This window comes from Lepidothrix coronata, unplaced genomic scaffold, assembly GCF_001604755.1.
Source record: "Lepidothrix coronata isolate B3197 unplaced genomic scaffold, Lepidothrix_coronata-1.0 Scaffold6, whole genome shotgun sequence".
Lineage (NCBI taxonomy): Eukaryota > Metazoa > Chordata > Aves > Passeriformes > Pipridae > Lepidothrix > Lepidothrix coronata.
In genome coordinates this window covers 1334444-1352048 of record NW_016690186.1, presented here as the reverse complement: position 1 = coordinate 1352048, position 17605 = coordinate 1334444, and the positions used below count along the sequence as shown (strand labels likewise).

Genomic DNA, 17605 nt, shown 5'->3' with positions numbered 1-17605 from the left:
TAGGTGAGACACAGCGTGCGCTGAACTGAGCCCACCCTTTAATCCTGAGGTTCATCTGCCGGGGCCAAGCAAGCTTGGACAGTGGCAGTGAGGGTCTCAGGACGTAGGTTTGTTTAGAGTGACCTTCTCTTAGATGGATTGCCTTACAGGGCTGACGAGCTCCATCTGCCCGGGGGCTGGGAATCGAACCCGGGTCGCAGCGGTGAGAGTCCTGCACCCTAACCACTAGACCACCAGAGGCCACCTAATATTTCCTAGCACAGATGGAACAGCCCAGAAAGATACTTTAAGAATCAGCATTGACATCTCTGGCATGTTTTGGGGGATTTTTTTTCTTTTCTTTAAACCAAGGAGCTGCTTTGTTGCAACAAGCCAGTGAACTTTCAGTCATTCATTAGTCTATCAAGTTAGATAGGGACATTTCTTGGTATTTCACAATATCTTCAAGCCACCAGGATGAAAGATACAGCTCCAAATGCTTTGACAGTTAACTCCTGATAGTGCAGTTCAGCTCTGTGATGTCATATTTTCCTAGTGTGTAGTTTAAAGGCTATTGGGAAGTAGTTTAGAGTGCCCTGGGACCCTTTCCTAGAGACACTAATGTGAACTTGCTAATTGTTTCCATTTATCTGTCTCATAAACTGAACACTGGGTCATGATAAGACAGTACTCACATCGCAATAAGAAATTTCTTAAGAATATAGAGAGCAATTCCTAAAACAATTAAAAGCTATTTTAAAAGCAGTTTATTAGGGAAGAAGCAATGCATTATATAGTCCAAACTGATTTGCTTGGTAAAAGAAAATAGAAGTTTTGGGATGAAATATGTCAAGCAAACTGCCAAGTAGAACTTGTAATTATAATTAAGCCATGCTAATCATTACCTCATTTCAGCTAAAAGGCTGTTTAGCTCTCATGTAATAGGAAGTAGTCAACATATATCTGTATTAATTTCTGTATATTATCTGAATTTTAATACACTGAGTCATAATTTTTTTGTTCACAAGCTTACCTTTACAATTATTCTTTTTTGTAAATCTGTTTTGAGAGTTCAAGACTAGAATGATTACTGTAAGAAACATCTCTCCTTCTAATGACAGGGTACTTCCTTATTTTATTATCAGTGCAAGCTTAGTTTGGTAAGCAACAACTGTTTTCATCCTCACTTCCACAAAGCTATTTAGTTCTCTGGGAATGCAATTCTGGGTTAGGGCAGCATACGTCGTGATGGACATTGATTAAGTGAATGGAAGTGTATCTGACAACTCTGCTTTTGTTCCTCTGGCAAAAACCTTGTGTCTTTCCCAGTCAGGTTCATTGCTTCTGTAAAAGGTGTGGAGGAGAAGTCTGGGATTGTTCAGAAAGCTAGAGGCATGAAAGTGAGACACTGTTCAAAAGGTATGTCCGTAACATGTAGCCGTCCAACTCATTCACTATCACAGTTCTTCTGTTTAACTTACACTTGGTATACTTAAATCTATTTTTTCATCTCATGACTGTGAGGCCAAGTTTCGGCTTTAAGTTGTATACTTATAAGTCATCAAACTCACACATTTCTGATGATTGTGACACCACAGTTGTATGTTCATCTACATTTAAAAGAATAATTTTAGGAGGAACGGTGGAAAGAGTGTTAAACATGCTCATTTGTACTCCACAACAGCCAACAGCATACGCTTCTAGAACGGGTGCGTGCTTTGTATATTTCTACTACAATGCCCCATACTTACTGCACAGCCATCATACTGGTTTCCATTGTGGAGTCCATCCTCCCTTCAGCCCCAAAGTCAGAAACCAATCTGTCTGTGTCAGTGGGAAAATCAGCTGCACAGGCTCCACAAGCTTCTGATGCTGCTGCTGAGTAGGTTGATGGAGAAAAATTACTACTTCTCAGTTTATTAACTTCTTCTTCAAGCTTCTTCTTCTCTTCAAGCAAGCGAGCTCGGTCTTCAGAAAGTGTTTCAATCAAATCTATGACACAAATAAACAGAAATGCTTTTAATAACAGCAAGCACTAAAGATCAAAACCAACATGCAGCGAATAGAATAGTCCTACTAGAGAAGACAAATACTTCTGAAGAACTTTGCTTACCCTTATCTTTTTCTTGCTGTTGCGTAAGCACTTTTAATTTGTCACTAAGATCATTAATTATATTTTCTTTCTTCATTTTCTCTCTTGCCAGAACAGTGTTAAAGTTGGTCTGAAAACAGAAAGGAATTATTACTGAAATAAGAAATGTACTGTATAAATATAATGCAAAATACATCACTGGAACAAAAAAGTACAAAAGACAGCATGCATTTCAGTTTTCTAAATTATAATTAAAAAAGGAATCAAAACTTGTTTACTTATTGCTTTGGTGAAGAGATACAATGCCTGCAACATTTTGATGTTTCTCCATAACAGTTTTTTAAAATTTATTTTATTTTTAACTCTCTCATTCCCCCAGGCCCTGTACACACAAATAGTACAATAAAGAAATCATTACAAAAAATAATTTGCAAGTTGTTGTTTTCTTCTTTAATTATAATACTTTATATTTCAGTTAATGTAAAATAGCTGTACGTTTTGTATGTAAAATGGTTACTTTAAAGATTAAAATTATTAAGACAAAGCTGAAATGAATCAGGATATGTTACATACAATAACAAAGAAAAATATTAATATACTGTAATCTAAACAATACATTTCAAGTCATGCATTAATTGCTCAGGGAACAATTAATTAATGCAAAAGAGATACAGGAATCCTGGTTAATAGCTTGAATAACTGAACATAAAAAACGAGGCCAGCATAGCTGTCAGTCTCAATCCAACAACTCTTTCTGTTTATTCAATCTTTCTACTGATCATTACACCCTCACCCCTTTTACTCTTACTGTGCTGCTGAAGAGAGACAAAAACTACCAACACCACCTATCAAAATGATATTTTAAATTAATTTCACTTTTTCAGTGAATTTTAAGATTCTCTTGACCTATCCATACCAACTCTCAGTCTTAAAATGGAAAATATTTGGCAGGCTACGCACTTTACATAGTGCACAGCAGCCTTTGGCATATGTCTGCATAACAAAACTATCAGACTACAAACATAAGTAACACCTTTAAGAAAATTTCACAGAGGAAACAAATAATGACAAAAAAGACAAAGGTGGGGTTAAATACTCAAAATATTCAATAATCAGCAGAGCCAGTGTGGTTAACTGTTAGCACTGACTGATACACCACTTTTCTGGGTTTAAGGTATTTGTTTGCTTGGTTTTGTTGGGCTGGTTTGTTTGTTAATAAAAAGTTTCAGCTTTCCCCAGAATTTGCTGTGAATGCCTCAGAACCTTCCCTTCCATGTTCTGCTGCAAAAATGAAGAATACTATTAGACAATGAGTAAAATGGAATAGTAAGGAATATTGTGATGAGAAATAAATCTAATAGTTACCCATGTAGGAAAAAATTCCTGTTAGATTTACTATGTAAGGCTCACCTCAGTATTAATGCTTGCAGTCCAAGAATTTCAATAATATTCCTTCTTTACAGCTGTCTGCAATTTTGTGTTCTATGCACCAAGTGATTCATAGCATTCACCAAGCTGGCTGATCACTACCCTGTCTCTTTGTCCTTATTTGATCCCACCATAGCTAGAGTACGTAGAGGTGCTTAAACCAGAAAATCCTCTCTCGGTGTTTAAACACAACAAAGCTGTAGATAATAGCTGTTGCTAACAGAGATTTAATTTAAGAACTCAAGACGTTTTGAAAGGAAGATGTGTGGATACAGATATAAAATATTAATCTAGTGCAGTATGATTTTGTATCAAGGTGTGGAGTACGTAGTGTTTTTAAGTTCATTATGTAAAATATAGTGTTAGCTTTAAACCTAAAGCACCACCTGTCCAGGCAAACAAGGTTTAAAAGCCAGTAAGCAACATTCCAAATCAATTAGTATTTCAAATATAGAGTGTTGTCCAAAATTTTGTAGTAACTGGTATCTTTCTGCAGTTAAAGAGATGAATGAATAAAAATTTCAAGTAAAAGAAGCCACAAAAATTGAATCTGGATAGCCCAGTTTCTTTGTCAGTTTTTTTTTAATTTTGGGTTTGTGGATTGTTTGGGGCTTTTGTTTGGTTTTGTTTTTTTTTTTTTGAGGGGGGGTGTTTTGGTTTTTTTTAAAAGTATAAGTGTTGGATTCCATTAACACATCATATCCTGGTGCAAACTTTCAGAATGTGGAAGTGTTACATAGCTGAAGAGAAAACCCTACTCCAACTTCAAAACAGCAAAAGAACACATAACTGTCATGGGAGTAAAAGTAATGAAAAAAAAGAATCAACTTTACCTGCTGTTCTGCAGTGAGTGATGTTCTGATGTTCTGCATTTCTTCATTCTTTCTTTTCTCTTGTTCTTCAAGTTGCTCCAAGAACTTCATTTTTTCTTCCTGCAGCTTCTCTTGAAGTTCAGCAACTAAAGTTGATTCAGCAGATGATTCAGCAGGAGGACTTAAAAGAAAATGTTTGGGCTTTAAATTTGCAGCATATACTGAGTCCCAGAGTACATGAAATAAGCAAACACACAAAAAGTCAGAAGTTCATTGTGAGACATTATTTCTGAAATATTTAATAAATATCGTATTACAATTATGTCACTACTATTCAATTTTACCTTTTAGTCATGAGCATCTCACTAATTCTTACTCTTGGGCATTCTGTTTGTTTAGTGTACTACACTGGCTAACTGAAGTTTTGTTGAGGGGGAAGGCTTTCGTTTACACTTTTCTAAACATAACAGAAGGTGTGGAAAGTGGTAAAAAGAACAAAAAACAATCAACTTCATGAAGATTCTTAGTATATCAAAATACAACACCTTCAAAACTCTCACATAATTAAAACAATTAAGCAGTAAATCTGATGCTTAGGAATCCAGAGACAAAACTCAAAACTCTGGATTGCAAAATCTGGAGGACAGCAGTAATCATAAAGGGACAAAAGTGTCAACAGTTATGGAGGCAGGAAGGATAATGATCGTAAATGGTTTCTGAAACAGACAATGTTACATAGGCCAAGTATTTTCCATCACTGAGGCAAAAACATTAACTATGCTCTTCTCTGTTTTGGCTTGAGTTATCAAGAATCACCACTGAAGAATTTCAGAATAGAGAAATCCCTTTGTTGGGCAATATTTATGAAAACTTGTATTATATTAAATTTCTATTATTCTTCTACATCAGAATCATATTTAAACCCAAATCTTTTAGCTGCACTAAACCAAAGAAGGAATCATTTGCCTCTCAAATAGGCTGCCTGGACTACTGACTACAAATGACAGCCAGGTAAAAGATATTCTTGTTCTTCAAAGAATGCTCTCCCACATTACTAGTTTTTACAGCTCATCACTGTATCAGGCTTTAGGTTTACAGATTTAATCTGCAAAGGTCTTGACAACCACAGCATTAGTGACAATGCCTACCTTTTTTATTGTTTTCAAGATACCAAAAGCACATATCTTCACACTGGGGTTTCTTTGCAAGTAAACACTGTACTACTCTAAGATGAAAGAGGATGTATTTAACAATGCTGCCACTGTTCTGTTACATGGGCATATACTGAAGATACAAACTATTATGCAGTAGCTAAGCACTCAAAAAGCCCTTAAGAAGCTGTAAATAAGAGATCTGAAAGCCAAATGAAGTTCTTAGAGTGGCAAAACAACCTTTGATATTCCAGAAATCAGAAGTAAAACAAGCAAAGAACAAAGTAAGTCATGAAAAACCCAAGTAAATCTTTTCTTGACCCACAGAAAAAACATTTTTGTGCCTGAATAAATTCCAATTTATTCCTAAATGAAGCCTAGCTAAGGGAGAAAAAGCATGTGTTCTCTGAAGAAGCTTCACTACTGCAGAAGTGACAGAAGTGGATAGACAATACCAAGGCTGGAAAATACCAAAAAAGTAATTCCTTTTTCAAAGCAGTCAGGATTCCTATTTTATCTTTAATATCCTTTGTAATATTATAAATCTTTTAACTGATCAGCAAACTGCTTAACAACAAAAGTCATTAGAGAAATTGTCATTTTCAGTTGGCTAGTACTACATAAGGTAAATAGGAGAGTTACAAATGCCTTGCAGTTTTATTATCTTTCCTAAACAAAACCACTTGATTTTCAGACACACCAAACCACATTAATTTTCACACATTGGTAACGCATGGATCACAAACATTTCCTTGTCGCCTTCAAATATTTTTTTTAGTTTACATGAGAGTTCAAAAACTAAACTCCTGACACCAGTGCATACTCCAGTCAAACTTAACAATCCATCTCTCTGTCTGTGCCTTCTGAATGGATAATCTAACATTACTCTTGCAGAAAAGAATGTTTATCTGGCAAACATATAGGCATGTGCCAAATAAAAGTTGGTTTCTACCATTACAAGTTAACTGCTTAACAATGACTGAGGATAACAAGTCAACTTGAGTTACTGACATAGCTAGGGGTCTTAGGAACTCAAAAATCAAACAACTAAACAGTGACTTGGAAATATTAACACAGATTCACTCAGTATACATGATCTCTGGAGATAAAACACACAATGTCTTGATTCCTAGAGAAAAAAACTAACAGTAGAATAAAGGCATAAAAAGGAGCCCTAAGAGGCAATAAATATTTCAGTGTCACACTAAAAATCAAACTTGACAGAAGTTATAACAAACTAACAGCACTTCTTCAGACTGAAGTAGATAATGTTTCCTTGAAATAAGTTATTATCTGTTTTATCCAGTTTGGATAAGAAGATACACAGCTGTGCTCAGAAGTTCAAATTTAAGTGTAGGTGGATTTAAAAAGTCTGATGACACAGCTACATCTTTTTCCTGTTGAGTCAAGTTTTTCAAATTTGTACAGTGCATTAACACACAGAAAAGGAAAAGAAGATAAAATTTATCATTTTTCTTCTCATTTCATCGTATTTCATTGAGAGAATATTTCCTTCAAGTAAAAGAAGTGCTGTTCTTAAGTTTCATTGTATTCTAATCTTAATTCAAAGAATGTGATATTACCTTGATGCATTTTTTCATACATTGACATAAAACAGACACTAACACAACATCATTTAATGATGGATATGTTTGCATATGAAAATCCTGAGGTAGCAGATAACTCAAGTTAAGCAGATACTCCCATTTCCCTTGCAATGGGTGTAAGTGAATTGTGTGCATGTTGGACCCTCTGCATAACTCCTCTCTGCTTTATTTTTTTAACATTTCACCGATATTTGAAAGTTAAAAGCTAACTTAAGTCTGTACTCATGTTTTGCAGTATTATTCTGGCTTTTATGCCCATTCTGTCCATTTTATTGATCTTTTCCCATTTCACATACTTGGTATATCCTAATACCTACGAAAAAATTCACTATTTAGGTATTTTACAAATAAGATCTATCTGCTGCATTCATTTACACTACAAAAACATAAATGACAAATTCTAGCATTTCAAAATAAAATACTACTGCTAAGCATTAGTCACACTGAAAAATTCTACTATTTCCATTCCATAACAACATAATCTAGTCTGCTGAGAGGCATTACAAGCCAATAAGTAGATAAGATACAAGAAATCAGAAAGAATAATTCTATGCATGCTTTGCAAGGGGAAAACGTATTTTTCTTTTAAAAATGAAAAATCTCTGCAGAAATTAACAAAGAAAACCAATGACATTAGGATGTTCTTTAAGATTATGTTGCACATTTGTGCTTCATTATGGAGCTCAAACTGAAGACCCTGAAATACATAAATGGAGTAGCAAAAGTCAATGGAAGTCCAGGTGCTCATGGGACAGTTCTCAGCCAATCTTATATAAATTCCAACACAATTTTCCATGACACCATTATCACCAACCTGGTGTATAGTTAGCCAGTAAAAGAAATTTATCAGCCTAATCTAAAACCTAAACCACTGCATGCTGCTACAGTGCAAAGGATGGGAAAGCAGCAGGGTAAAGGATGGGAAAGGAGAGCTGAGAACACAAAAATCGGAATTTCAAGTAACCTGCTATAAAAACTTCTTCAACGTAGCGTTACAAGACCAAAATAAAAAACCTTCATTGCTGTCTGGAAATAATATTGTGTAAAATACTTTATAATCTTTGAGATTAACTACAGACATGTGAACACCATTACCTATAAAACGGAAGTAACTTGAAATGTGAATACAGAAAGCAACCCAGATAAACACTATTACATAGAAATTTTACTTATTGCATAGTGCATCATGAATATACCATATTGATTACTTTAAAATACTAGGAAAACACAGTAACTTAATTATTACAGTACCTCCGATTTACTTGCATCTCAAGTTGTTGTATTTTTTCCAAAAGCCCTTTTTCAGCAGCTTCCCTCTGTAATTCAAACTCTTTACAAGCAGTTTGTACTGCATCTTCTTTTTCACAAGTGAGCTTCTGAATGAGCAACTGCCTGTCTTGTTCTTGGTTAGATACTAACAGTTCTTTCTCTTCTTTTAGCTTATGGATAATTGCTTCATATTTTTCCTGCTGCTCACAGAGAGACAATTTTTCTGTTTTTTCCTTTTCTCGGGCACTCATTTCCAACTCTAACTTACTCTGTAGTTCTGTTATTTGCTCTGAAAGTCTTTTTTCTGCCTCAGTAGTTTTTTTATGAAGAAGCATTACTTTATTTAATTCAGTTCTAAGCAAATTTGATTCTTCTTCATATCTATCTACTAGCTCAGAAATGCACTGATCTTTCTCAATTGTCATCAGAGTCCTTAGTTCTGATAATCCCACTTGATATTCATCACTGCTAATTTGTATTTTATTGTTTAATTTATCTATCTCCTTTTTTAAGCTTTCTGTTTCCTTATCAATCTGAGATCTTAAGGTCTCTTGTTGCTGGTTTCTGCTTTCTTCCAAAAGAAGCTTCATTTCATCAGTTTCTGCCTCTTTCAGGGCAAGTTCAACTTCTAATTTGCACCTCAAATCAGACAGATCTGAAACCTTGAGTTGTAACTCTTCTACTTGTTGTTGTTTCTCCTGCATAACTACTTCATGAGATTCCTGCATTTGTTCAAGTCTATGCTGGTTCTCTTTTTTTAATTTATCCAAACAGTCCTTGTGCTCAGCTAGCACCTTCTCAAATTCCTGTAAATGCCTGGCTTGTAGGTTGCTTTCCAGTTCTTTTAAATGGCTTTGCTCTAAACTCTCGAGTTCTGCCCTCAGGAGTTGTAATTTTTCATTGTTTTCGACATGAAGCTTTTTCAAGTCTTCGAGTACTGTTTCACGTGATTGCCTCAGTTCCTTAATTTCAGAATTTTGTGTCTCCATTTGGCATTCTAATTCAAGTAATTTCTGGTCTTTTTCATTCTGGAGGCAAACTACAGCTTCTTTTTCATTTTTTACCATTGCAAATTCATCATTCTTATTCTGAAGAACTTCCTCAAGGCCTAATAAGTCACCTTTTAATTTTTTAATCTTCTTTTTATTTTCTTCACCATCCTCCAATAATTTATTAATTTTAGTTTCATATTCACTTTTCAAAGACTGTAATTCATTTTGATGCTTATCATTTAGTGTTTTTTCAAGTGAAAGTTTTACCTTCTCAATTGTATTTACTATTTCTAAGGAAGTGCATTTTAAAGAATTAGAAAAGTCACACTGTTCTCTTTGTACAAGTGTTCTAAAGTGGCAAAGATCTTCTTTTATGCCTCTTAAATGTACCTTGGAGTCTTGGGCAATAACCCTACACTTCTCCACACAAACATTGAGAGAAGCATTTTCTACTGAAACATCCTTTACACAAGAACTTGTATCTTGCATACGTCTACTGTCTATTGCATTGATAACTGAAGAATAAAGAGATTCCACCATCATTTCTGGACTTTGTGGGTCACTTATTACATTAGGAGACACTGGGTTTTCCTCTATTACAAATTCATTTACTGCTGACATAAAGTCAGATTCTGGACTTTCTGCTAATGAATCCAAGTCTAATGATCCTTGCTTAAGAGCTTGCTCCAAGTGCGGATGGGCAATAGTTTCAAAATCAAATGTATGAGCATCAATGCTGTCTGGAGACAATTCTTCTAATGGAGCTGGGGGACACACAGAAGGACACAGGGGACCCTGAAGACTGAGTGATGGAGGAGTTCTTGAAGAGGTAGCAATTGCAGTTCCTGTTGTACTTTCCATCCTTGGTGTGGTAGCAGATTGTGGCGAAGCTTGGCTATTGGAGGCCTACAAATTATAAAATACGAATTCAACACTCAACAAAGTGATAAGCAAAACTGTTAATATTAAAAATTGATTAAAAATTACCAAGCAGAACAAGAACTTTAAAAACAAAAAATTAAGCCTTATTATTTTTAAGAGTCCAAACTATGTACTACTAAAACTTAAGTAAAAAATTGCAGAAATTCAGAAAGATTTTTTATTAAGTTTCAAAAAAGCCTAATTTGTAAACACATAAATATTAAACATTCATCTAGCCAAAAGTCCTACATAGATCACATCCAACTGTGGAAAGGACTGAAACATAATTTTGGATGACAATAAAATGAAGTAATCAGTCAGAAATAGGCTTTGTTTTCTAACAGCCTATTGAACTCAGTTTTCCTAATAATTTTGTTACTAAAATATTTTTATTTTGTTATTGCCAATCCTGTTATTAAAAAAAGCACTGTAACCCAGTCATTATTAACATATCCAACTAAGGCTTACAAAAAGCTTCACTATAAACAAAAATGCTGTCTACTAACATATTAAAAACATGTATGAATTGTTCTGCATGTGAGAGTGTAGAACTAGTACATAATGAAGAGCGCATTCTAATGAAAAGCAACATTCTGACCTTTCAGAATGCAAGACATCACAGCCAGAGTGGATTTTTTTCCCCCTTCATGCACTCCCATAGATGCCAGTTTTTGTCATTTTTGCCTCTAGACCCTGGATACCACCAAACCTGATTCTGTAGCACCAGAATATTCAATTTTCAATATTCAGCTGAAAAGCTAATGGTTAGAATAAACACGCATAATAATTCATGAGTAACACCACCTTGTAAACCAAAAAAAGATTAGTTAAAGCTTCTCCACCTTCATGGGACTGTCCCCAAGTAATTCTGATCAATTCCAGTGCTTTGATTCTTAAAAGGCTAAAAACTCTCCTTCAAATCAATTTTTTTCAATTAATTGTGATTAAGTAACATTTTAAACCTCATTATCATCAGTTCTTGTTCAATACTATACGAATTATAAAGCAAGATCTCAAGTTCCAGTGCATACGCTGCTCTAAATTGCATGTTTGAAGATGAATCTTTTCATGTTAGTTTTTATTGAATAAACTTTTGCCATCCACTAAATTCAGCAACTTGACTGGCAACAGTTAGTAGAGCTTGGCAACAAATGGTCAGCAACAGAACTCCATAAAACCCCAGAAGTGACAGACACTGAACGGTCAGTGTATAAATATCTAATTTTTGTTTTCTCAATCTTTTACAAATGGTTGTTATCTAAAAAGGGACCCAATTCTCCTCTGTACTGTGCAAATGTTCTCTTAATGGAGATGTAGTGTGATCAACAATTCTCAACTCTGATTTAAGAATAATCTATTCCCAGCTCCAAAGCTCATCTATTTAGCATTTAAGCCTCACTCCATTAGCCTTTGCATCTTTATGAAAGTAAAATTCAGTAATGAAAACCCACTATAAAAAAAAACTTGTTGTCGTAACATATAAAATATTGTCTTTATTCATCAAAAATGAAGAGGACATGAGATGAAAAATTAAAGGAAAATGCTCCTTTTTAGTGGTTACTAGTAGGCCAGGTTTAAGTATTTTTAAAGTATTTCCCTTGTGTTTAATTTCAGCTTGCTGTTTATCTACGAAAACTTAGAAAAATAAATGTTGAAGGATCCAGGCTGATACATGCCTGTATTCAAAGCACGCTTTAAGTGACAAACATTTACCAATGATAAACCAGAGCTCTAACGGTAACGAAAGCTAGCATAAAAAATGTCAATAAGCACATACTAAAAAAAAGCACTTCAAAGACTTTGAATATGGGAAAGCCCAACAGAAAGGCACAAGCAAAGGAAAGATGGTATCTACTTTTAGCAATCCTGCAGAATCATCCTAAAAGGTAAAGAATATAGCATGAAGAAGAACAAAAAAATAATTGTCACTCCGTGAAGCAACACTCTAATGAACTTGGTTTCCTCGTGACCTGGGGTTGTAATGTATTACACACCTCAGCAGTGGCTGCTGTGAGCTGAGTGCCTAGTGAGAGTACCAGATTAATGCCTAGTAAAGAGTCAAACCTCACATTTTCAGTAGCTGAAACTATATGAAGAGCTTTTTTACTATCGCTTCTTCCCTAAGAAGCCTGTGCCTGCCTTCTAGTCTGTTTTACAATCTACAGGCAGCAATGTATGCATGTGTCATACACTAATTTCTGTGGTGAAGAAGTAGAGTCAAGAGTGAACAAGAAAAAGATAGAAACCAGAGACAGAAAAGCAGAATTAATTTCACAGTTCCCAAGTACTGTTGGATTACATGCCTTGTTCTAGTTATGTTACTACAATAAACATACTCAGAGAATGGGGCAACTCTTAGAGAGATTACAAACAGTGTTTGAATTTAGAACTCAACTAGAAGAAATGGTAGATTCATAATCTGATTTGAAAAGCCAGCTGCTCTTACAAGAGAAACTTTTAACAGCAAAGGATTGCATATGTTAATCACTTACTAACCATGGAGCAGACACCTTAATCATCTTACCCAACTCCTACCAGCACCTTAACTTTCTCCTGGACACCTTTTAACCCAATTGCTGATCTGCTTAAACTTTCCTGTATTATGGAAACAAGAGGGCACAGCCACATCTTTGATGTGAGACTATTAAATTACAAAGAATGAACAGAAACCATTAAAGAGAAAAACAGATTTCAAAGTAGTAACAAATTAAACAAATATCCACAACCATATTCTTTAACTACCCTGATGTAATACTAAAATAAGAAATCAGATAGAGAAGCACATCATCACATCCTATGAACCTGGAAGCTGAAACAGTAAGAGGTATGGGGACACTTGGAAAGAAATACTCTTAACACCCCTAGTAAGGTAGTGGATCTCCTCTGACTTGCTCTTTGCTCACTTGTCTACAGTCACAACTTTTCTCTCCTGCCTAAAGCAACTACTAAAAGACCAGTTGCTGTGGCTGATGCAGTAGGATGAGCTCCCATCTGACCTGGAAAGACTTCTGCACTACCAACAATTCAGGAGAACTATCCCAGTCCAATTTAAAGAACCAGACTTCTGGTGCCACTAGCATGGAAAGGGAGGATGGGGTCAAATGTGTCTCCTTGGGAAAGTGCAAGAGCAATAATTTGCTGTATGGGCAACACTCAACACCTGATCAGTTGTTGCCAACTCTGCACCAAATTGGGACAATATCAGTTCACCAATAGAATGTGTGGCTGCATGAAGTTGTAGGCACCTTTGGGACAATCATTAAATATTTATTCATCCTTCTAATTACTTACTCTAAATTCCTATCAATACTAGGGATAAAAAAAGGAATATTTTAAAAATTATTTCAGTAATTTTATAAAAAAAAAATAGGCAAAAGTAGCATAATTTAAAAAACACTTTTATATTATCTGTGGGAAAAGCAATGCCAGAGAAAGACTTTCATCATGTAGTAACAAGAGCACTGTCTTTGAGAATAAAAAAAGTCTCCAACAAATCTATTTGCTTCAATTCCAAAAAGAGTTCAAATGAATCACTGAAATTACACACAGAAATGGGCATTTTCAAGATGACATCATGAATGGCCCAGTTCTAATTGTGCAATGCAATTTACTCTAAGGAAAGAGACAATTATCCAAATCTGTCTAAACACTTGACATTTCTGCGTCAGCCAGGAATCCAAAGTGGTCAAAGTACAGCAAAAGAGAAGAGTGCAAAGAATATTCTGATTTGACAAACATCTTTTTTTGTGCAGCCAGATACTGACAAAAATTTCTCAAGATAGGCAAGTCTGAACCAAGAAGGGTAAACCACAAAGACTTCAAGAAGTCAGGCACATTTCCTGTTTATTTTTCTACTGTTACTATGTATATTTCGAATTAAATCTTAAATTTCTCACTCTTCTGACATTGCAAGCCTTAGTGAAAAATTAATTTACTAGAACACCTCTTATTATGTTGGTTTCGTACAAGATAAATTTCAGGATAGACCATGTTGAGAGTGAACTTCTGTATTTCAGACAAAGTTCTGTTGAAAGGGCATGTTCAGAAAACTTCAAGATATCACAGAATTTACACCACTTCCAGGCATTTCAGTGGCTAACAGCGTTAAGGCCCTAATATTCTTGTTCTTAATGGCTGTTCATTTGAAAAACAATCTTCATAAAGAGAGAAAATAGCTAAAAAATTACTTAGGTGACACACCTTTTCTATGTTATAGAACAAAGAGCAGCCCAGATTTCATATTTTACATAAATGAACAGGAGATTTATTGGAAGTCTTTCAAGTCGGAGAGAAATAAAAAGATAGAGGACTTCGTGTCACCTGGTTTAAGCAAGAAATTACTATTCAAAATTAAACATGCCCACAGCCTTAGCAGTTACAGAAGATGCTTCTAGTCAGTCAAGTGCATACAAGAATTTACACCATAAACGATAGCAGTACCCCAAACTGACACTGATTTTCTACAGAAAAAACTCCAAACTTGAAGCAGTCATCTTCACAAAAAATCTTAAGCATTGCTGAATTCACCCAGAGCTTCACTGAGACAGGCTGCAGTCAGAAGCTAAAAGGACTCTGATGTATTACGAAAGTTAGAGGTTGAACACACAGAAGCAAAAGTGATTGGCAGAAACACAGTTTCTAGGGGAAGATATCCGCTTGACAGGCAGAAAAACTAGAAGATCTTTTTGCCATCTGTTCCTCCTGTACTCAAAGAAGAAAGCTGCACAACAGCCAACCAAGGCCTTAAAATCTCCTTAACTGCTTGTGCCAAAAGGACCTAAGAAGCAATGCAGAAATCTAGAAAAACAACAGCTTCATTGAATACAAACTAAAGTGACGAAGGCAGAATGCAGACATTCTGCCTTTGTCAGAAGACCTGAAAGTGGCAGAAAAAAAATATTAACAGTGTAATTCTACAACTTCTGCGGAATAGAAGCATCTATTAAATGTTTAGAAGCTATTGAATATCTTTTGACTGTTCTCTAGATACTCGCTTTACGCATTTGAAGAGCTCAAAATTTTTGGAATGTTTACTAGTTCATGATTAGAAAGGAAACTTATGCAGTGATGAGACCAATCTTTACATCAGGAAAAACAAAGTTGCTTTCTGAAGTGTTTTATAAAACAATATCATGAAAATATTCTACTATTTTGAATATAATATTCTCTTTTGTATTGGTAAAGGAAAGAAAAAATACCTTTTGTTCATTCAGCAGGTCTGTAATCGTTTGTGACATTTCATCCGAACTCTGTGCTGCCTTTACCAGGTTATGTAGAGCACGTACATGCTGGTGAAGAGATTCGAAGTCACACAGTATGGGAACCCTTAAAAATAGTACAGGATTACTTTTTTTCCCCACACAGTTAGTTTATATTCAAATATATTAAAGTGTATATTTCAACAACACTAAACTTCCCTCTGTATAAGGTTTGTACTTGATTTATTTCATCTATTTTACATGGAAAATCTAGTAAGACTACCCGGTATTTGCGCTCGAAATTAAAACCTTGAGAGCTTTTAAGGAGTAGATAACAATAAACACAATGGGCAAGTAACATGTCAGTCTTTTCTCCCACAGGAAACATTTGCCAGTAGGACCTAGAGTTACAATAACAGTAACAGAAGAGAATTGGTAGTGATTAGATCTGTAATTGAAGCACTTATGTTTGCAAATGACTCTATTCTTCTCTCCAGTTGGATTCTCTTCAACACAGCTCTTCCTTTGAAGTAGCAATTAATTCTCTACTATTTCATTTTCATGATAGGTAACCCAAATTAAAAGACTGATTGATGTGTCATGATCACATTGCAAGTGTTGCAAGATTACACCTCAATGTATTTTGCATTCTCTGCTCAATATATAGGGCAAGTGGCACCTAGTGTATTTTTGAAAAATTAAGATTTCAATAATTGCTCAAGCATATAATTTCAGAAGACTGAGGCACTGTAAGTAAATTGAAAAATCACTTTAATTATGCAGCTCAGGGGTTTAGTCTGATAGAAAAGGATTTTGTGCTGGGTCTCAGTTTGCCTGTTGCTTGCTCTTTACATGTTAAATGAATATACCAAAGAATGTACTACTCAAGTTTCTTCTGAAGCTCAGTGTCTACCCAAAGCGTGTGACAGCTTTGCACTTGAGTTGCAAGTTCACCTCTATTATCTATATTTTCACTAAATGCAACACTGAGCCAAAAACCAGGAGGAACATGACATAATCCCACCTCTATTGCCATCAAGTGGAAAACTATGTCACTACAATTCAGACCAACTAAAACAGCTTAGTTAGGGATTGCCCTCAACTCAGTACAAACTTCCCAGAAAGCTTGTAAAATTCTCACAAATCAAAAAATCAGGCAAACATTAGCAATAAGATACTTTGGCTTGCACTTTTTCCCCCCTGCAGAATCAATGAGGAACAAGACTAAGAGCAGAATAAGAAAAATTAAAAGGGAGCATGAACTATAGCATGATGTAGCGCAAATACACTGTCAAGCAGACCAAGTCCACTATACCTACTCTAAACTCCAACAACAATACCACAAAGATAATGAATCAAAAAGAATGCCAGCACAAAATATAGGTGGAAAAAAAGCAGTTAATTCCACACCTGCGTTAAGCACCAGTAACAGGTATTGGACTGACACTGTTGGTGAACATGATGGGTAACTGACAGATGGCAGCGAAGCATCTGCCTCTTGCATTTACCTTTGCAAATGTAATCCCACCTTTGTGGGATTGTGGCCTTGGGGCACGGGAAAAAAAAAAAAAAGAATCTCAGCAAGTCTCTGCAGACCTTGTCTAGTGAAGGATGGTGAAACATGAAACATCCAAATGTAGTCATACTGATAGAACTCCTCTTAGACAGAACCTTACAGAGAACTTGCTACTGCCCGTTTCTTGCCCATTATCTTAGTTGGCATTTCTCCATCTTGACTGCTCCAGGTTTAAGACATGCAAGTTTGAAAGCTCACTCTAACAGTCATCTTTTCCAGAAAGACATCTCCAAGTTCTAGATAAGAAACTAAACCTGTCACGTTTCTTGTGAGACAAAACAGTGGCTTTCCTGTCTACATATGCATGTCTGCCTCACTGTTGGGAAGTAAGAAACACAGAAACAAAGCTTCTACTCAAAATTATGGATTTCCATAGACAGCAGAGGCACTTGGAGAATACACTTTTTAGTAAAATCAGTGTGTTAGAGAAAAAACAGTAATTGAATATAAGAGATCCCTATGAACTCGTGCTGAGCTAAAGACAATTTTATTTCCTCTGAAATAGCACATAACAAAAAGCAAAAGCAAAATAAAAAAATCTAATCTAATTCTGATCTGACAACACAAAGTTATGAGTTTA

The 17605-nt window shown here is 35.3% G+C and overlaps 1 protein-coding gene across 4 annotated transcripts in view; it reads right to left on the bottom strand.

Moving 5' to 3' along the window:
* RB1CC1 (RB1 inducible coiled-coil 1) overlaps window positions 1–17605 on the bottom strand; it is a 73297-nt gene that overhangs the window by 12714 nt on the left and 42978 nt on the right. For all 4 annotated transcript variants that reach the window (XM_017832112.1, XM_017832130.1, XM_017832121.1 and 1 more), the window contains 5 exons: window positions 15450–15576; window positions 8321–10236; window positions 4333–4492; window positions 2093–2201; window positions 1731–1971 (listed from right to left, as the gene is read on the bottom strand). In XM_017832112.1, the coding sequence (XP_017687601.1) occupies window positions 1731–1971; window positions 2093–2201; window positions 4333–4492; window positions 8321–10236; window positions 15450–15576 (2553 nt within the window). The remainder of the gene's footprint in view (window positions 1–1730; window positions 1972–2092; window positions 2202–4332; window positions 4493–8320; window positions 10237–15449; window positions 15577–17605) is intronic.